This window comes from Elaeis guineensis, chromosome 1, assembly GCF_000442705.2.
Source record: "Elaeis guineensis isolate ETL-2024a chromosome 1, EG11, whole genome shotgun sequence".
NCBI lineage: Eukaryota > Viridiplantae > Streptophyta > Magnoliopsida > Arecales > Arecaceae > Elaeis > Elaeis guineensis.
This window is the reverse complement of record NC_025993.2, coordinates 112,475,317-112,492,697: the sequence shown is the minus strand read 5'-3', so window position 1 is coordinate 112,492,697 and position 17,381 is coordinate 112,475,317. Positions and strand designations below refer to the sequence as shown.

Below are 17,381 nucleotides of genomic sequence, written 5' to 3'. Positions count from 1 at the left end.
GTTTTATTGACATGCTGGATCATGGAAAGGGTAGAAGCACTACAGTGAAAATGGTGAAAAGCGACGCTATAAAAGGTATTTTACGATGCTAATAAGCGTCGTTAAGAAGCTTTACGACGCTTCAAAAAGTGTCGCACAAGCGTCGTCTATACAAGAGTGGAGACAAAAAGCGCCGACGCTTTTTAAAAGCGTCGCAATAATTTTCCACGATGCTTTAAAGCGTCGTAAAATTATCTTCAACGGTGCTTTTTAGCGTCGTTAAAAATAATGCATCCTCCACTCTACCAAGACGTTTTCAAAGTGTCGGCAGTTAAGTCATTAGCGACGCTTATAAGCGTTGTTAAACAGTGTATTAACGATGCTTATAAGCGTCGTTAAGTTTTGTAACAGAAAAAAAAATATACAAATTTTATATACAAAAAAAAATACATACATTTCTGTACAAAATTATATCAATTATTCAAACATAAATCTGTACAATCACTACCATTCACACCAAAAGTAAACTTCAATAGCAAATTTAACCAAACCAAAAGACATTGTTTTATATAAATAAAAACAAAGTACTAATCGTCCATTATAATCAAGAGTAATATAAATAAATATAAGAATATAATAAAAATAAAATAATATCAATCTGCAGGTGGATGGTCGTCGCTGTCTCCACGTGACGTGCCGCTGTCTCGACGGGTGCCTGATGTGCCAGGAGCCTACAAGAAACATATCAAAAGCATGATTTACATATCTATAAATAAAAATATATATATTATTAAATTAATATAAAAATATATATTTAATAATATGTGTTTACCTGAGATGAGCCATACATCTCTAATAAAGATGTAAGCCGATCAATCTGTCCCCTCATGGCTTGCATCTCGGCATGGCTCTGTCGCATCTCCTCCATCTCAGCGGCACGACTCTGTCTAATCTCCTGTATCTCCGCCTCGAGTCTGCAGACGCGTGAATTCTGAGAATCTGCTGCAGCATGCTGCGTATATCTACTAACTTCAGATAACTGAGTGGGGGTGACTCCTACTCCATAACCCCTCACTCGGCCATAGTGCTCTGGTCCCATCAACTCTGTGAACATCTCGGCCTCGATACGGCTCTGCTGCGTAGATGCTGCGGACTCGTCGTCATGCTCCGCAATGAGAGATGTAGCCCTCTCCTGTATTTATTTTGAAAACAAGAGTTATACATTAATAGCAAACAAAATTAAATTAAAATCATTGCAAAAAATAGAATATTAATAATGTCGTACATATAAATCTCTCGACTCATCTCGAACAAAAGTACCATCCTGATGAGTATGAGTCATCCGGTAAAACTTCACTTTACCGGGTTCCCTCCCATGCTCATCCACCTATACAAATAATTTTAATTTTAAGCAAACAGTTATAATAATTTAAAAAAATATATGAGTATCATGATACAGACATGGTCCACGATACATAATGATATTAGTTATATAAATATTTTAACATAAAAATTAAAAGTTAATTATGAAAGTTTAAGGAACATACAAACTCCTATCGGAGTCGTGCATAACTCTTCGACCCCGATGTATGAGGAACAGACTGAGCTGCTCGTGCAGCTCTACCAATAGCAGAATAAGTCTGTAAAATAAAGTAAAGAACTTGTTATATGTATAATATATAATATATAATATAAATTAATATTTTTAAAAATATTTAAAAAAAAAGATAATGAGCAGATAATATACCTGTGCCCTCTCGGAGAACCAATAATGAACCAACTTCATCCACTGATCAGGGGGTACATCAGGAGGACAATTCCTAGCAACCTCCTCCTCTGTCATACCCTGTCTCATATAGTCCCTCTTCAATTGTGCTCTATATTCTTTCCATTTGCGGTTGAGAGACTTCATTACAAAATCATGAGTAGATGGAGGGAGAACAAACTTGCTCTATAAAAAAAAAGTTAAATGAAATAAATTATATAAGTGATTAACAATTAATATACAGTATGAACATCAATTCATTACCTCTATAACTCGGAGGAGCTCAATTTTGTATGTTGGAAGCATGTCATTCCATTTTGCATAGCCCAACGGACATAGCTGAGGCCTTCGAGCAACAGTCCCCAAAAATGAAGTCAATAAGCAGACAGCTTTCTTAATTGGCTGACCTAGCTGATTGCACTCCACAACAATTCTCTCGCCCTCACGCATCTGCCACACATCTCGTACTACTGTGGGTCCGCGTCTGGGGCGTACTCTCCCGAATCCGTCTACAAAAAATACATAAAAGTAACTATGTCATAAATATACATAAAATAAAATAAAAATAAAATTACATGAAAGACAATATATACTCTGCATGTGTATCTCATCATCTGGCTGATGAACAGGAGGATCGTGTTGTGCTGATGATGAAGGACAAGGCTCAGAATGCTGTGCAGCTGAACTGGCCTCAGGCTGCTGTGCTGAAAAAGATGTACCGGCCTCTGTCTGTGAAAACTGGAACTGCACACCAGCATATCGTCTCCTGCAACGCATGATGTCACCTAGCATTTATATAAATAAAAGGTAGAATCAGTTAATATATGGAGTAAAATAACACAATAATTAATGCAAAATATATACATCATAAATAATTATTACCAGTAACAATCAAGCAGTAGTGTTTTCTTCAAATTCTGTCCTAACTAACGTCGTCGTAGCATTTAAATTATCAGCTGGCACAAAATTGTAGGGCATACATTGTGTATAAGTGTCATCGTCATCATCCTCCACTAGGTTTCCCATATCATATAAGTCTCTAGATTTTGTTTTGATGACAGTAAATCCATCTTTATCTTTTGCGTCTTGTACATAAAATACTTGACGAGCTTGAGATGAAAAAATGAATGGGTCATTCTTCAATAACACACCAGTGTGTATCAACCTTGAAAAATTTACAAGTGTAAATCCATTTGCATCTTGTTTCAAACCCCTTGGTGAGTTTATGTCTATCCAATCACATCTAAACAATACTACTTTAAATTTTTCATAATAATCCAACTCATAGATATCTTTAAGTGCACCATAATAGGATTTTCCATCCGCTTCCACCATAACATCGCTATTCTGTATTTTTTTAAATTTCTCCTGTTCTCTAGTATGAAATTTAAAGCCATTAATTATGAAACCGTTATATCTATTCACAATCTTGTTAGGTCCTCGAGCAAAAGCTATTAGTTCATCTGAATTATTTATCTCCATCATCTTTGATACCTAAAAAAAAATGATATGACGAAGTGCTGTTGAGTTATCTGATATTAAATATGTATCAAAAATTAATGTATCCCATAATTAAATATAAATCACACCTGATCTTAAACAGCAATGTACAAAAGAAATAGTTCGTTATTGAATTGAATGAATTTAGATGTAAAACAAAAATAATATGACATCATCATCAACTTGTGGATTGACACTTGGCAGGGCAAGCTCAACAATGGGCAGGACATAGCTGTGAAAAGGCTATCTGAAAAATCATCACAAGGATTTGATGAATTCAAAAATGAGGTTACATTGATTGCTAAACTTCAGCACCGCAAACTTATACGGCTTCTAGGTTGTTGCATTCATGGAGGGGAAAGGATGCTAATCTATGAATACATGCATAATCGAAGCTTAGACACCTTTATATTTGGTTAGTTCTTAGCACTTCCTCCTACATAATAACTAGTAGAAAGTTAGAAGACATAAGTCACATGAGAGTCTTCATGTAGAGATGTAAAGCTGATAATAGGGCTTCATGACTGCATTCTAGCAAAACGTCCATAACATTTTGTTACTAAACCTCACAAAAAGTAATGCTTGCATTTGGCTAATATTTACATTCTTCAATTAAAGCATAAATTAAAACCCTAAATTATGTTAACATCACTTGAAGAATGGGCAGATGAAGGAAAGCGTTCATTATTGGGTTGGCAAAATTGCTTCACCATCATACTAGGGATCGCACGTGGACTTCTCTATCTTCATCAAGATTCTAGATTTAGAATAATACACAGGGACCTAAAAGCTAGCAATGTCCTAAATTAGAAAATCTACTTTTTTAATGTCTTCCCCGCATCAATCACCTCAACCAATTCTACTACTCCAAAGGCAGGATCATGAGAAAGGTGGTCTCAAACATCAGCTGTATTTTATTTTACTTGATGCATGCTCTTTTTCTAAAATAAAATACCCCTATCATCCTGACACCACCTTCTTTCTCCAATATGAATTCAAGTCACAGAACAAGGTTCATGGCAAGTCAACAGCTGATATGATAATCTCAACTAACTGATGACCTAGGATTGTCATTATGATTAATCACCAACGGATTCAGTGTTTTACAATCAACTATAAAAATTCAAGTTGTTTGACAACGGAGTAGAAAACTAGAGGACTAAAAAGGAATGTTAAATATACCGAAGAATAAACTATGTCCAAATTTCATCAACACTGCATCCGAAATGAGTGCAAGCTATGAAAAATCGAAAGAGATAGAAGCTTGCGGTCATACCTCGCGCTCAGAATAGATCTCCTTGGCCTTCTCCAACAGAGCAAGCGAAACCTTCTGCTGGTGTTCTTGCACCGACCGAATCAACTCGGGGGCTACACGCAACCCACAGAAACGATAAAAAGAGTCATTCGCATGATTAGATCAAAAGACACAGGCAACATATCTAAACAGTTGGAAATTGAAACCAACCAATGATCGGACGCAATCGAGCTGCAATTTTTGCTCAACGGAAAAAATCTCTTCTTACCGATAGATAACAAGAAGAGAGGGCCGGTGGGGAAATTTTTGCGAAATTTTTGCTCAACGAAATTTTTGCAATTTTTGCGAAGACGGCCGCCGGGAGGGGGGAGCGGAGGAGGGCCGGTGGGGAGGCTGCTTCCAGAAGGGCGGACGGCATACGGCTTGGACCGCGCGGGTGCAGCGTCGACGGACGCGGCAGCAGAGGAGAGCGGCGGACGGCGGTGCGGCATGGACGGCGGGTGCGGCGTGGACGGTGGGTGCGATGCCGGCGGCGGAGATGGGGGTCGGCGGAGGAATGGGTGGAAAGGGACGACGGTAGATAGATTAAGGCACGGGAGATTGGGGGTATTAAACGAACCTAACGACGCTTTTTAGCATCGTTAAATAATGACGTAAAAAAATGTCGGTATTTTTTTTATTTAACGACGTTTTTGCTAAAAACGTCAGCGTTGACAATGCTCAAATTTTACGACACTTTTAAGCGTCGTTAAAACACGACGCTTTTTAAAAGCGTCGGCAGGTCAGCGCAACCAGCCGACGCTTTCCAAAAATATCGGCAAAAAAAAGTCGCTAAACCACCTTCTTACTGTAGTGAAGACAACAAGGACAGATACAAGGTGGAGTTGCGCATATAAGAATATACAAAATCTAGAATTTAAAGAGTACGAGTGCATGCACATTAGCTTTTCTTTTTTTCCTTTTTTATTTTCTCAAAAAATTAGAATAGGAGGAATCAAATTTAGATCCGAAACACACACACTTTTATATATATATATATATATATATATATATATATATATATATATATATATATATATATATATATATATTTGAATAAAATCGATCGGATTTGAATTTAGATTCAGATCAAAACTAGACCGTAAGAGTCCTACATCGATAATCTAAATTATTCGATATGATCTACTATTTCAAAACCGCTTGCACATTAAAAATTATATAATTTAAAAATTATATATATATATATATATATATATATATATATATATATATAAACAAGGAATTGGGTTGTTTGACACTGGGACAGCATGCTATCACCCTAATCATTATGAATAACAAGCGTATCAAAAAACCCATTCCCTTGTTGATATATATATAAGGGAATGGGTTGTTTGATACTATGACAGCATGCTATCACCCTAATCATTATGAATAACAACTGCATCTAAGTCAGTGACACATAATTTTCCAATGAAATAGCTGTTCACGAACAAGCATCAAGCATTCATACCATATGGTAACACATGTTGCATAAGCTATTTATCATGGCAATTGACCTATGTCAAGGGGTAAAAAATTTCGATAGCATGTTTTACACGTCAGCATGCATGCAACCTGCTGAGATATGATAATTAACCTATAGCCCTCAAAGCTTATAATTAGCCGCTAGACATCGACATTAACACTTCAGAGACAAGGTCAATGCATCATGGACTGTAATGGTCCTGGCTGAAATCAAAGTTGTCACTGAAATTAACAGCCTGTGATTTTAGTCAGCATATTGGTGTAGTTTGAGAGCAAATTCAAAAAGGAACTGCACATTCTCAGTTCATTAAGAAAGAGAGCTATGATGCTACCATATATGTTATGTCATGTCAAACATAACACTGCCCAAAACTATATCTTATAACCATTTTCCCAACCGCAGCGATCAAAGGTGAACCCTCATATGACTAAACCATTCAAAGACACCCTCAATTGACCATCCTGATACTCTTGAATACAAATGCACAAGGAATACCGTATAGAGTATTCATAGATCAAAGGATTAACACAACATATGTTTTCCTTTGAACCCATGTTTTGCTGAAACTCACCTAAGGGCCATGGGCGGTGCTTGGAGATTGGATCAAGAAGGGAGGCAGGTGATGCTCCAAAACTGCCAGGAGCTCTTTCCCCGGGCAACATCTGTCCACCGGCCCATTGCCAAGTCTACTTGCAGCCTCAACAAGCTGCCCTCTCAGCCTCTGTGGCAGCAGCCAGCCACCCGCCTTCGCACACTCCCTGTACAGCGGCAGGTAGGCAACGGCGATAACGAGGGGCAGAGGCAGGTCCCTCAGGCAGATAGGTGAACAACCCCTTCTTAAAATCCTCATAAAATTCACATAGTGCTCCTGACCAGAACTAATCCCTTCAGAGAATGCAGCCTCCGACCAGTTCTCCTTCAGAAAAGCCTTCAGTTCAGGGGCCACTGCCTCATCATCAGACCTGGCAATGCTGTCAGCAACAGCATATGTAGCAGCAGGGTCACTTAGGAAGTCAGAACGAAGAAGAAAGGCAACACCATCGAGGGACCCGCTGCTTCTCTCCCCAGCAGCCTTGAGGATCTCGATGCTGAGGGCTGCGAGGACATGCTGGGGGACATGGGGCAGGAGGTATGCAGCGATGCCCACCTGGCTGCTGGAGGTGGCTGCGGTGAGGGCAAGACACAGCTCCATGTCCCTGCATCCTCGGTTGACAAACCACTGGACAACTTGCATGCACCCTCGCTCCGCAGCTCGCATCAGAGGGCCCAGGAAGGCCACAGCATTCCCCTCTTCAACCAAGCATTCCATAGTTCCAATCTTACAGTAGTGGGATGCAAAGCCAAGGGCGAGATCAACATCCACATCCAAGCTGTTCCTCTGAGCAATCTGAATAAGAATATGCCAATGAGTGTCAGATAGGTAATGTAGTAAACCCAAAAATCCCTCCATTCACAACTCCGGTCTCATCTTTTTTAATCTAAATATGAACTCATATTAGCTTGATGATCAGACTCAGGCAGTATCTTAACCGGTGTCCACCGACCTTAACAGGATCCTAATATTAGCATGTAATTTGAAGCTTAAAATTATCCCGAAATAGGATATCAACAAACTGAGATCAGCTTGAAAGAGGGCTAACATGACAAAGATACAGGAAAATGAGATTTGGACCTAGGTTTAATAATGTTGAGTTTCTTTGATAATCATACATGAACTTAATGCTAATATCATAGTACATATTATATGTACGTGCTATAGTTTTGCCTAATATCACCTTCAGCATCAAACTTACCAAAATGATCTCCCCTTGATACTAATGCCCTCACCACCACTGCACAGGACTTTGCCATTTTAGCGCCCAATAAGAACCATGATCCAACCACCATGGTACCTTTGAGGCAGCTTGGTCTAGCAATGGTGAAAGAAGTGAGGAGGTGGTGGTGGTGGTAGAAAGATGGCAGGAGGGGTAGCTGAAGGGCTACTTAGGAACTTACGAGATGGTTTCAGTAGCATTGAGAGTGTGGCAGTGTTACCTGAACATTCATGTATGCATCAGATGGCTCAAATTGTCCATCATTTGATGCAAAGAGTTGAATTCTTAATAACTGCGAATGCAACAGAAGATAAGGAGCCTTATAAGGATTGAGAAAAGGATGCCAACACATAGAGTGAGGATGAAGCAATGTGATAAGGCAATGGTCAAGGTGGCAATGCCAGCAAAGAGTACGATTCTTCCTAAAACTGTGAATTGAGAATAAAATACAGAAGAGGACAAGGATGAGAGAACTGAAAAATCCAATATTTCTCGGAAGGATCAGCTTAGCAATGAGGTGAGGCTGATTGTGGCAGTAATCGTACAATAGAGAGTAGGAGGAATGAATGAATGTATGTATGTATGTACACAAAGACATTTGCACATGTTTATTAATGTGACAGAATGAAGAAACTTTTCAATGAAGCAAAATGATCGAGTATTTATACAAGCATTCAAACCCAACAATTATATACAAGACCATGTAACATGATGGAAGAAAACCTCATTTACATTGCTCATAAGGTTAAAAATATCAAATACAAAGCATGCTTTAGTGAGGGATCTTTCATATCAATAACATGCCAGTTACCATCCACAAAATTCAAGAAAATTGATATCTGTAAAAACAGTAACAGTACCAGAGGCCATATCATCAAGAATAATACAGAATAAAAATAACTAAAACCTGAAAGGATGGATAATCATTCACGGTTTAGAAACTTTTGCTGAAAAGGTAGTATTTTAGAAAGGTTCCAAAAATACAGAAGGCGGAGTGAAAAAAGAAATGGCAGGTAACTGCACTACTGGCAAGCAATATACAAATTTTACAGCATATTTATGACATCCTATGGCTGCGACTTACAAAGTTGGCCGATGCTAATGTATTTCAAGTGAATATGTATGATATATTTGCACGGTTTTACTCAGGCAAAGAAAGTCATGTATGTTTCATACAAATTAAATAAGTATGGCTTAAAGTTTACCTACTCATATGCATATCAAAACATAAAAAGCCATTCTGAACAACAAAAATCAGAAACATTCCTAAACAAATCATTGACAGCAAAATTTCAAATTTTGGCTGCATGAAATATCATAGGTCGCATAACACATTGCATTTTATAAATCAGTTTCTGATAAATAACACTTTCATTCTCTAAAATAAGAATCCTAATATCCCGGAATAACAAGCATTCCATAAACACACTTGAAACCCCCAAATAAGGGATCCCTAAAATAAATCTAGTGAAGTTGCAGATATTTATTAAGAAAAATGTCTGGCAAAACATTACATATGCATTTAATGATCAAAATGAATAAATAACAGTAACATAAATTGGAAGTAGAACATGCACAACACCCTGTGTCAATCCCTGAATAGCAAATATATCAGACTAACATAGGAGGAAACAACATTCTTGCATTGGAATGAGTCGGTTTCCAATGTGCTTCCATATGTTCAACTTTATATTCATCCATCAGTGTCAAATTGGAGTTGTGTGAAACACAGATTTTTTAGTGTCAAAGTGAAAGCATGATTGCATGTAAAGGCCAAATTTAGTTGATTTTTGTATGCCAAGGCATACATTATGCACATTTGGAACTTGGAAGGTATTTAATGAAATTCAAAATCATGATTACACATCAAAACATTCCTTGTTTTCTAAAACAGTAGTGATTAAGACTGATCGAATCAGATAAATAAGAATACAAATTCTCCCACAACCAAGCCATTAAACTTCAGCGATGATCCTGTCAACACATTGTTAGCAAACAGACATGCCTAAAGTCTTCTACCAACTACGGGTGTGAACATAAACCTGTCAACATATTTATTTTATCTGCAATTCCTAATCCGTAACTAAGCCACAAATTTTGAAGGAAAAAAATGAAGCCTGTCTGGCTTTAAGGCTTTGCTATGTCTTATTCTAGGCTACAGAACTTTTTGTTCTCTCTTCTTCTTACTCTATTTTTCTCTCCCTCATGCCATCAGGATCATCTATCAATAACTAACCCTGCATACTACATCACCTGCATACTCTCTGTGTGCGCATGCACGTCAGGATCATCTATCAATAACTAACCCTGCATACTACATCACCTGCATACTCTCTGTGTGTGCGTGCGCGCGCATGTCCTAAATAAAAGTAATAGCTCCGATTCTCCTACATGGATTATTCTTTGCCACATGGTTGACAGCGCAAACCACAATTTCTTCATGACATTAAAACCAGAATGCACTTTCCATAACACATGCTTGCCCTTAAGCTGTTAATACCATTATAACTATCAAGTATGTACAAGCATCTGTACATCATGATCTTCCTCAGTCATCTGTCGTAACATAATGCATGCCGCACACAAGTCTTTTTTTGCTTGTGATCCTTGGACAAGTAGAGTTATTGAGAAGATCATGAATGAAGTAGTAAAAGGCAAGTAGCTCAACTTCATCTATTAGCTAATCACTGACATTAGTATGCAAATATATAGGCATATTTGCAGACAAACATATTTATACAGCTTCTAATGCTAGACATATAACATGCATAGATGTGCATGCGATAGTAGCACGCCGATCTGTTCCAACACATGACACCCATTTATTAGCATTACAACTTGGGAAAAGGTGATAGCATGCCATTGGCCATTAGCTCATAGGACATGTCATGCAACAGAGAGTTGGGCTTGCAAGTCTCGAGCACCCAGCTATGGTAGGATGATTCATGCTTTCTACTTAAGTTGCACTTTCCCACTTTTAGTTTTTATAGGCTCAACGCAAGTTCAAGTAAACTCCTTTTGCCAATGCATAAGCTCTGTATTCTCTTAGGCCTTACTTCACAGTTTACATAAAATATGAAACGACCTAGTTATTCTGTCAAACAAACTTTTGCAACTCACCTCTTTCCAGGAGCATAATGGACACTACAAAAAGCTGAAATGGACAGACACCTTTTCTCACCTAATGCAGATAACCTAGAAAAAAGCTACTCTTCCACAAAATGGAATGACTTTACTCTGTATTTGAGCATGTTGTGTAGTTTATTCTGGGCTAACCCACTTTATCTAAGTCTCATTATGGACAACCAAATAGGACCTCAAGGAATGAGTAACCAGATAATATATTCACATGCAGTAACACAACAAGATCCAGGTTCTTATCAACCAACCAAAAGCACCAAGATGATAACAGGGCCTCAAGCTTTTTAACTGGGACCATAACAAACCATGAGGCTGAATGCCTTATGTCCTCACAGCCAACACCATAACAGCTCCCATTCTAGTCTACAAAAGCCACTCCATCTGACAACTTTTGTTCTAGTCTGACCGAGTAAAATTTTACCTACGGAAAAACACAATTTAAACCAAAGCAATAGCTCCTACTTCAAGCACCTTTCACTCAAATTTTTTTTTCCTCTTTAGGTCCTATTTCCACATCTGGTCTCATTCACATCTCAAGATCCATGAAGCTTGCTTCTAAACACAATTTTAGCACCTAATCTGATTTGCTATAAAAAATCAAGAAGAATAACAAGCTAAAAAAATGTGTAAAGCCAGGGCCATTACTAGGAACATCCCAAAGCAACACATCAAGCAGCTAACATCCTCCCCAGCCGATTCTACAAGTGCATGTACTCTTATCCAAGGAGCCATTAGGTGACAAGTGATAACTTTCACTTGAAACCTACCATGTAAAATTTAAGGAAGAATGATATAAATCATCAATCTTCACAAAATTATCTAACATGGCAGGATATTTCTTGTACTTGTAAAACAAAATAATATATTACACATAAGTTTTTCATGAATTTAGTATTATTAAATTACAAACTGCAGCCAGTTGTATGGGCCTCTGTAACAAGATTGTAAGAGGATGAATGTGAAGGCATTCTAAGCGACTGATTGCCCATTCATGTTTTTATCTTGTTTCCCTTATTCTATTGTAGAATATCTTGGTAGATCAAATTGGTGTAGGCTCCTTACAAATGCCATGTTAGTAGTCTTCTAAATCAATCTTCATTCTTTGTTAATAAGGCAACACCTTTCATAATAAACAAACATGATGCTAGTGGACACTTGAAATTGCTCTTTTGTTGCCTTCTCCATATGTCCACTTAAGATATCTGGTTCTCATTACTTTCTTTTTACTTTCCATCAAGATCAAGAAATTAAATTTTAGCTGAAACCCCTGGGTCTTCAATATTCAGGCCATTCTCTTTTAGGGGTTTGCATTGGTCACTTCAGGAAATTAATTAAATGGGCAGGCTATGCATGTGGTGCCAAATTTGTAGATTAAATTCAAGACTTAAACTACAAAATGGGGCAGCTGGTTTTTTAAGTTTAATAAGGATAGAACTCAATCTTAATTTTTTCCTTATTCATGTAAGAAATTTATTGACATCTTCAACCCTCTTTTGAGATTGAGAGTAATACTTCTATCTAATGTATTAAATGAGGGAATTAAAGCATTTCCAATCTTTTACCAACCAAAAATGAAAGCAAGGGTCATATTGTGAGGATTCATGCGGGTGTATATTTAGTTGTACATCGGTTATTCACTGAAAAGATCTTGAATAATTATATAGGACCAAAAAACCAAATAATATCCTCCACCTAGTATTTTTGGATGAGGTACAAGGTTGTTACAAATAGTATCAGAGCCAACCCAGCCCATAACCCATACGGACTAGGGGATGTTGCAGTATGGGATCATTAGGGCTAACCACAAGCTGATCGTGGTGTTTATGAATGGATTTATATGGATTTAGACTCTTAATCTAGTAAGGATGCTAATGTTTAAACGGAGGGAGTGTGTGAGGATCCATGCAGGCGGATATTTGGTCCCACATCGGTCAACCACTAGAAAGATCTTGCATACTTATACAAGGCCATAATTGAAATAATACCTTCCGGCTAACCTTTATGGGTGAGGCCTTAGATTGTTATACATATAGAAAAAAAAAAGAAAAGAAAAAGAAAAAAAAAAGAATTAGGAAAGTGATTTAGGTGTTCATATGAAAGAAATAAGGAAAAAAATTAATAATACTAAAGTGGCCAAAAACCTATTATTGGTATTTCACAAAATTAGAAAGCCATAACAAGATGAACCAGTCATCACATATTCTTTTCTTCAATATAGTCTATTTTGCTACTCTCTTCTATCTTCGTTTTCCTCTCCTCCTACCACTTCTATAACTTTGGTGGCTGAAATTCTAGAAGAATCCTAATGGACAATTCTGTGAAACTGGGACACTCAGGTCCAACTCAGAGTCTCTGTCAGATTCATACCCACGTCAGAAAAGCATCAGACACTTGGATACATATCAAATCTTTTTTAGCTGTAGCTTCTAAAACTTGGGAGAAAGTTGGACCCATCGAATGACGAACCTGACCCACTATAATAGTGCTAAAATTAACCTTAGTTCTTTTTAGAAATTTGTCAGGAACATATGTATTAAAATAAGTTTGTAAAATGTCATTTTCAATAAGTCTTGAGCTAATTAGAAAGTTTGGATGAGAAACATGCATGTTGAAATGCCATAACAAATAGTATTTTTAATGTTTTCTTTTACATAATATTTGAATATATTTTAGTTATTTTTTCTGCATATCCCTGTGTCTCCTTTTTTTTCCTCTTGCTGAATCAATTTAAACATGTCTGAATGTGATTCTTGTGCCAATGTCCATGTGATACTGATGAACATACACGCAAAGTTTACACTTTACATACAATGCAGAAATGATTCCTAGAGTGTTTAGCATTTAGCATGGTCTACAAACTACACAAGAGAATAAAAACCATAAAAGCCACCAACCTTCAAATTAGATATCCATGCCAAACATCATCATTCAAGAAGAATAACTTGGGCTCATGAAATTAAACATGGAATAAGATTTAACATTTTGAATGTGACAGATTTAACAGCCACAAGTAACATTCTTGGTCATTACATATTTCCTAGAGGAAGTGAAAGTCTCAAGGAAGGTGCTTTATACTGTGTGCATCCACAATACTAACAAAATATTTTCAATATATATATACAGCATGGCACTTCGTGGCAGTGAAATTAACACTTACATGGAAAGCCATTAGTGTTACACATATGCAACAAAAAAAAAGAAAGAAAAAAAAGAAAAAAAAAAAAAAGAGAGAGCAGCATACGAGACAGTACAGTAAAATAATTTATCAACTTCTCATTATCAGCATCCTCTAATAACATAATATACAATTTGGCTAGTGTCTGTTGTAGAATGTTGAACTAGAATGTCAGGAAATTCTAAGAATAAACGTTAATCTTTTTAAAAAGAGAACAGAGTAATCACCTGAAGCAAAATGCGTACAAGTTCTGTGCTCCCAAAGCGTGAAGCTTCTAGAAAGCATTGGTTCACATTGTCTGCACCCCCCTCTACTAGCATCCCGAGCAACCCTTGTATTGCTGTAGCTGAAACTCCAGAAGCCCAGCCAGGGTCAAAAGAGCTAGAAAAGAGAGTAAGAGGGAAGCATGCAGCATCAAAGGCTTCAGTGAAATCTTTTCCTGTGAGTTGGTTGCCAGCAATATCCAAAAAGTTCTTGAATGCAGACAACTGGAGTTGGACCTCAAGAATCGTGCTGTGGCTTCCTCTACCCTTATTTTCCTGGCAGCGAGAGTGAAATTCGATGCACTTCAAAGCCCATTCTGTAAACTTCTGGACTTTGGCACCAGCTTCTGCCTTCAAAATCTCATCTCCATGACATTCTTGCAAACGTTCATGTAATCTGATAAAGAAGCAATAAAACAGATAAATCAATCATCCACAGATCATGAAACATATCTCGTGAGGAGACTCGCCATCATGAAAGAATTGACAAAAACAATCCTAACTGATAATTGGACCAAATGAATGCATGAATCCTTTCCATATGCTACAGAAGTTGTCCAAGAATGTCATGTCTTGAATCAAGATTTCAGATATGCATGGATGGGAATCAGTATGGAAAGATTTTACCTTTGGGCCATGACGGTCACAGTATCAGCCAAGCTCATCGTCTTGCTCTGACAGGCGGAAACGCACGAAGCAAGAAACGAAGTCCTCAGGGCTGCCCTCGTAAAATCATTTGCGCCATTGGCAACAATCTTCTTGATCAGCTCAGTAATCCCATTCAGTTCTGGGCGTGTGGTCAGGAACCAGATCGAATCTAGTGCTATGCAGAGTGCATCATTGAGAGTCTGTGGATCGGCCAGCAGAATCAGGCTCTCCGCATGCTCCCAATCATGAGAACTCACTGCCGCCTGGAACAAGCGCCCCAGCTCGATCCGGTCCTGCCTACTAAGCTTCCTCTCCTGCTTGTTCTTGTCCTTGTCCTTCCTTCGGGCCTCGGTTTCCTCCACCAAATCTGAGGCCCTCGATCTGAGCTTCTTGGTGCCACAGCTGTGGCCCCTTGTGACTCTGGGATCCTTGGCCCGGAGCGGAGCTTCCCTCGAGAAAACATTGCTTCCCTCCCCTTTCTCTGCCGACAGAGGCTCGCTGATGTCCTCCAAACTCCCAAGACCTCCATTCTCATCCATTTCATTCTCCGAGCGCAACGGATCCTCCGAATGCCTCTCCTTAGTCAAATGCATGCTACCCTTGCCCCCAATCATCACAATCTCGCTCTTGCCCTCCATTTCTCCAACACCGAACTATCGATTGCCCCTTTCCAAACCCCAACCAAAAAAAAAAAAAAAAATGAAAATCCAAACTTTTTAATCAAGGAACAATCATCCGGCTCTAACTACGAAATCGACACCACCCATTACAGGCAAAACCCAATCAAGATCTTCCAAACACGTAATCAAGCAAAAAATACCGATGATTCCTCCGATGAACAACCTAAATTCCCACTGCTAAGCTCACGAATCCAAAAACGCGCCTCCCAGACTTCGAACTCAGACTTCAAACAAAATTGCAGCCGCCGCGACCATCAAACCGAACAAAAAACATCCAAGGATCGCAATCCCGGCTTCAAGCATCAAAGAAAACCCAGCAGACAAGGGCGGTGGAGAGATGGAACCTAAACGATCCGCAGCTCCTACGACGAAAACCCTAGATAACCTTCAATCCCACGAAGCGAAATCCACGTGAGCCGTCCTGGAAAGGAAACAAAAAAAAAACTGAGAGAAATACCCCCGCCAGACCAAAATCCCAATTTAGCTCAACCACCATAGAAAGAAAAAACGTGAAAAATGGGATTTTAATGATAAGGCCGCCATGATCGTACCAATAAGAGGCAAGAAAACAATTAAAAATCACTTTTTTATTGGAGAATATGGAGAAAGGAGGAAGAATCTATGGAAGAATATAACAAGAGAGAGAGAAGTGGGAGAACAAAAGCGAAGAATAAAAGAAGAGAAGAAGAGAAACTAACCTGGAGGACCTGGATGGAACCCTTAGCCCAGGGACTCAGGAGCTCCTCAGAGAGATGAAATGGGGGCTTTTATTTCCCTTTCTTGATGATAATTTTTTACCTCGAGAGAAATACAGAGGGAGGGAAAAGGAGTCCTGGGAGGTTTCTTTTTTTTTTTTCCTTTTTTATTTTTCCCCAATATCTGGACTAGAGAGAGAGGGGAGGGAAGGAACGATACTTGAGAATGGGAATATGATGTAATTATTATGTGATTTTATTTGGTTTTGTTGTTTTTATAACTCTCATGAAAGTGAGAGTCACCACCACAAGATCCCACCACCAAACACACATCTTTTTCCTTGATGGGTCCCACCCTCTCCTTTAGGTTCCCTGTGCCCCACCTCAATCATAACAATACCCCTCCTCCTCTCTCTCTCTTTTATTCTCTCTCCCAGAGACATCTTTTTCATCCACCACCGTCCATTTCTCCCCCATCCACATAATTCCACCCAACTCTTTCTTGATTTGCTTGGCTGGGCACAAACTTAGGGGGGCCCATTTGGTTAATGGCTGTAATTAAGCAACAAGAGGTGCTAGATGGCATAAAGTCTCTATAGAGCTAGAGCAAAGATTATCCACACTCATCAATATTTGGTATTGATATGAAACGTTCACGACTTTCTTTAGATGGTATATTTTCTTATTTTTCTTTGTAAAGTAAAATATATTGAAAACAATAATGTGTAAATTCCACCTCATAAATATTTCGTATTCCTTAGCTTGATAGTGACCGAAGAATATAGGTAAAGGCTTGAGGTGGTTTTTGTGTTCTGACAGTAACGATAGCAAGAGATGGTAATAAGTGGCATTTGTCAAGAAGATGAATTTAGATACTTTGGGTCTTAAATCAGCTGATCAATGTCAATTCTATTGACTTAGGATCCATGCCAAGTATTATT

At 38.3% G+C, this 17,381-nt stretch overlaps 2 protein-coding genes across 2 annotated transcripts; both read right to left on the bottom strand.

Moving 5' to 3' along the window:
- Positions 1-525: 525 nt before the first annotated feature.
- On the bottom strand, positions 526-4,738 carry LOC140854781 (uncharacterized). The gene is made up of 6 exons (XM_073250829.1): positions 4,521-4,738; positions 2,338-2,529; positions 2,009-2,253; positions 1,727-1,930; positions 812-1,171; positions 526-710 (listed from the first exon to the last, which is right to left on the bottom strand). The coding sequence occupies exons 2-6, from the start codon at positions 2,519-2,521 to the stop codon at positions 633-635; spliced, it is 1,071 nt and encodes a 356-aa protein (XP_073106930.1). The 5' UTR covers positions 2,522-2,529; positions 4,521-4,738; the 3' UTR covers positions 526-632.
- A 1,562-nt stretch (positions 4,739-6,300) lies between these two features.
- Positions 6,301-16,589, bottom strand: LOC105038584 (ankyrin repeat protein SKIP35). The gene is made up of 4 exons (XM_010914432.4): positions 16,444-16,589; positions 15,045-16,166; positions 14,382-14,814; positions 6,301-7,411 (listed from the first exon to the last, which is right to left on the bottom strand). Exons 2-4 carry the CDS (start codon positions 15,701-15,703, stop codon positions 6,596-6,598), a joined length of 1,908 nt encoding a protein of 635 aa, XP_010912734.2. The 5' UTR covers positions 15,704-16,166; positions 16,444-16,589; the 3' UTR covers positions 6,301-6,595.
- Positions 16,590-17,381: the final 792 nt, after the last annotated feature.

Bases quoted from the DNA above. Each gene is read 5' to 3' on its own strand.
- LOC140854781 (XM_073250829.1), bottom strand. From the start codon at position 2,521: ATGCGTTGCAGGAGACGATATGCTGGTGTGCAGTTCCAGTTTTCACAG. The intron at 1,931-2,008 runs GTAATGAATTGA...TTTTTTTTATAG, and splicing joins AGCTCCTCCGAGTTATAGAG to AGCAAGTTTGTTCTCCCTCC. The intron at 711-811 runs GTAAACACATAT...TGTTTCTTGTAG, and splicing joins AGATGTATGGCTCATCTCAG to GCTCCTGGCACATCAGGCAC.
- LOC105038584 (XM_010914432.4), bottom strand. From the start codon at position 15,703: ATGGAGGGCAAGAGCGAGATTGTGATGATTGGGGGCAAGGGTAGCATG. The intron at 14,815-15,044 runs GTAAAATCTTTC...CTTCTTTATCAG, and splicing joins GTGACCGTCATGGCCCAAAG to ATTACATGAACGTTTGCAAG. The intron at 7,412-14,381 runs GTGATTACTCTG...ATTCTTATTCAG, and splicing joins TTGTACGCATTTTGCTTCAG to ATTGCTCAGAGGAACAGCTT.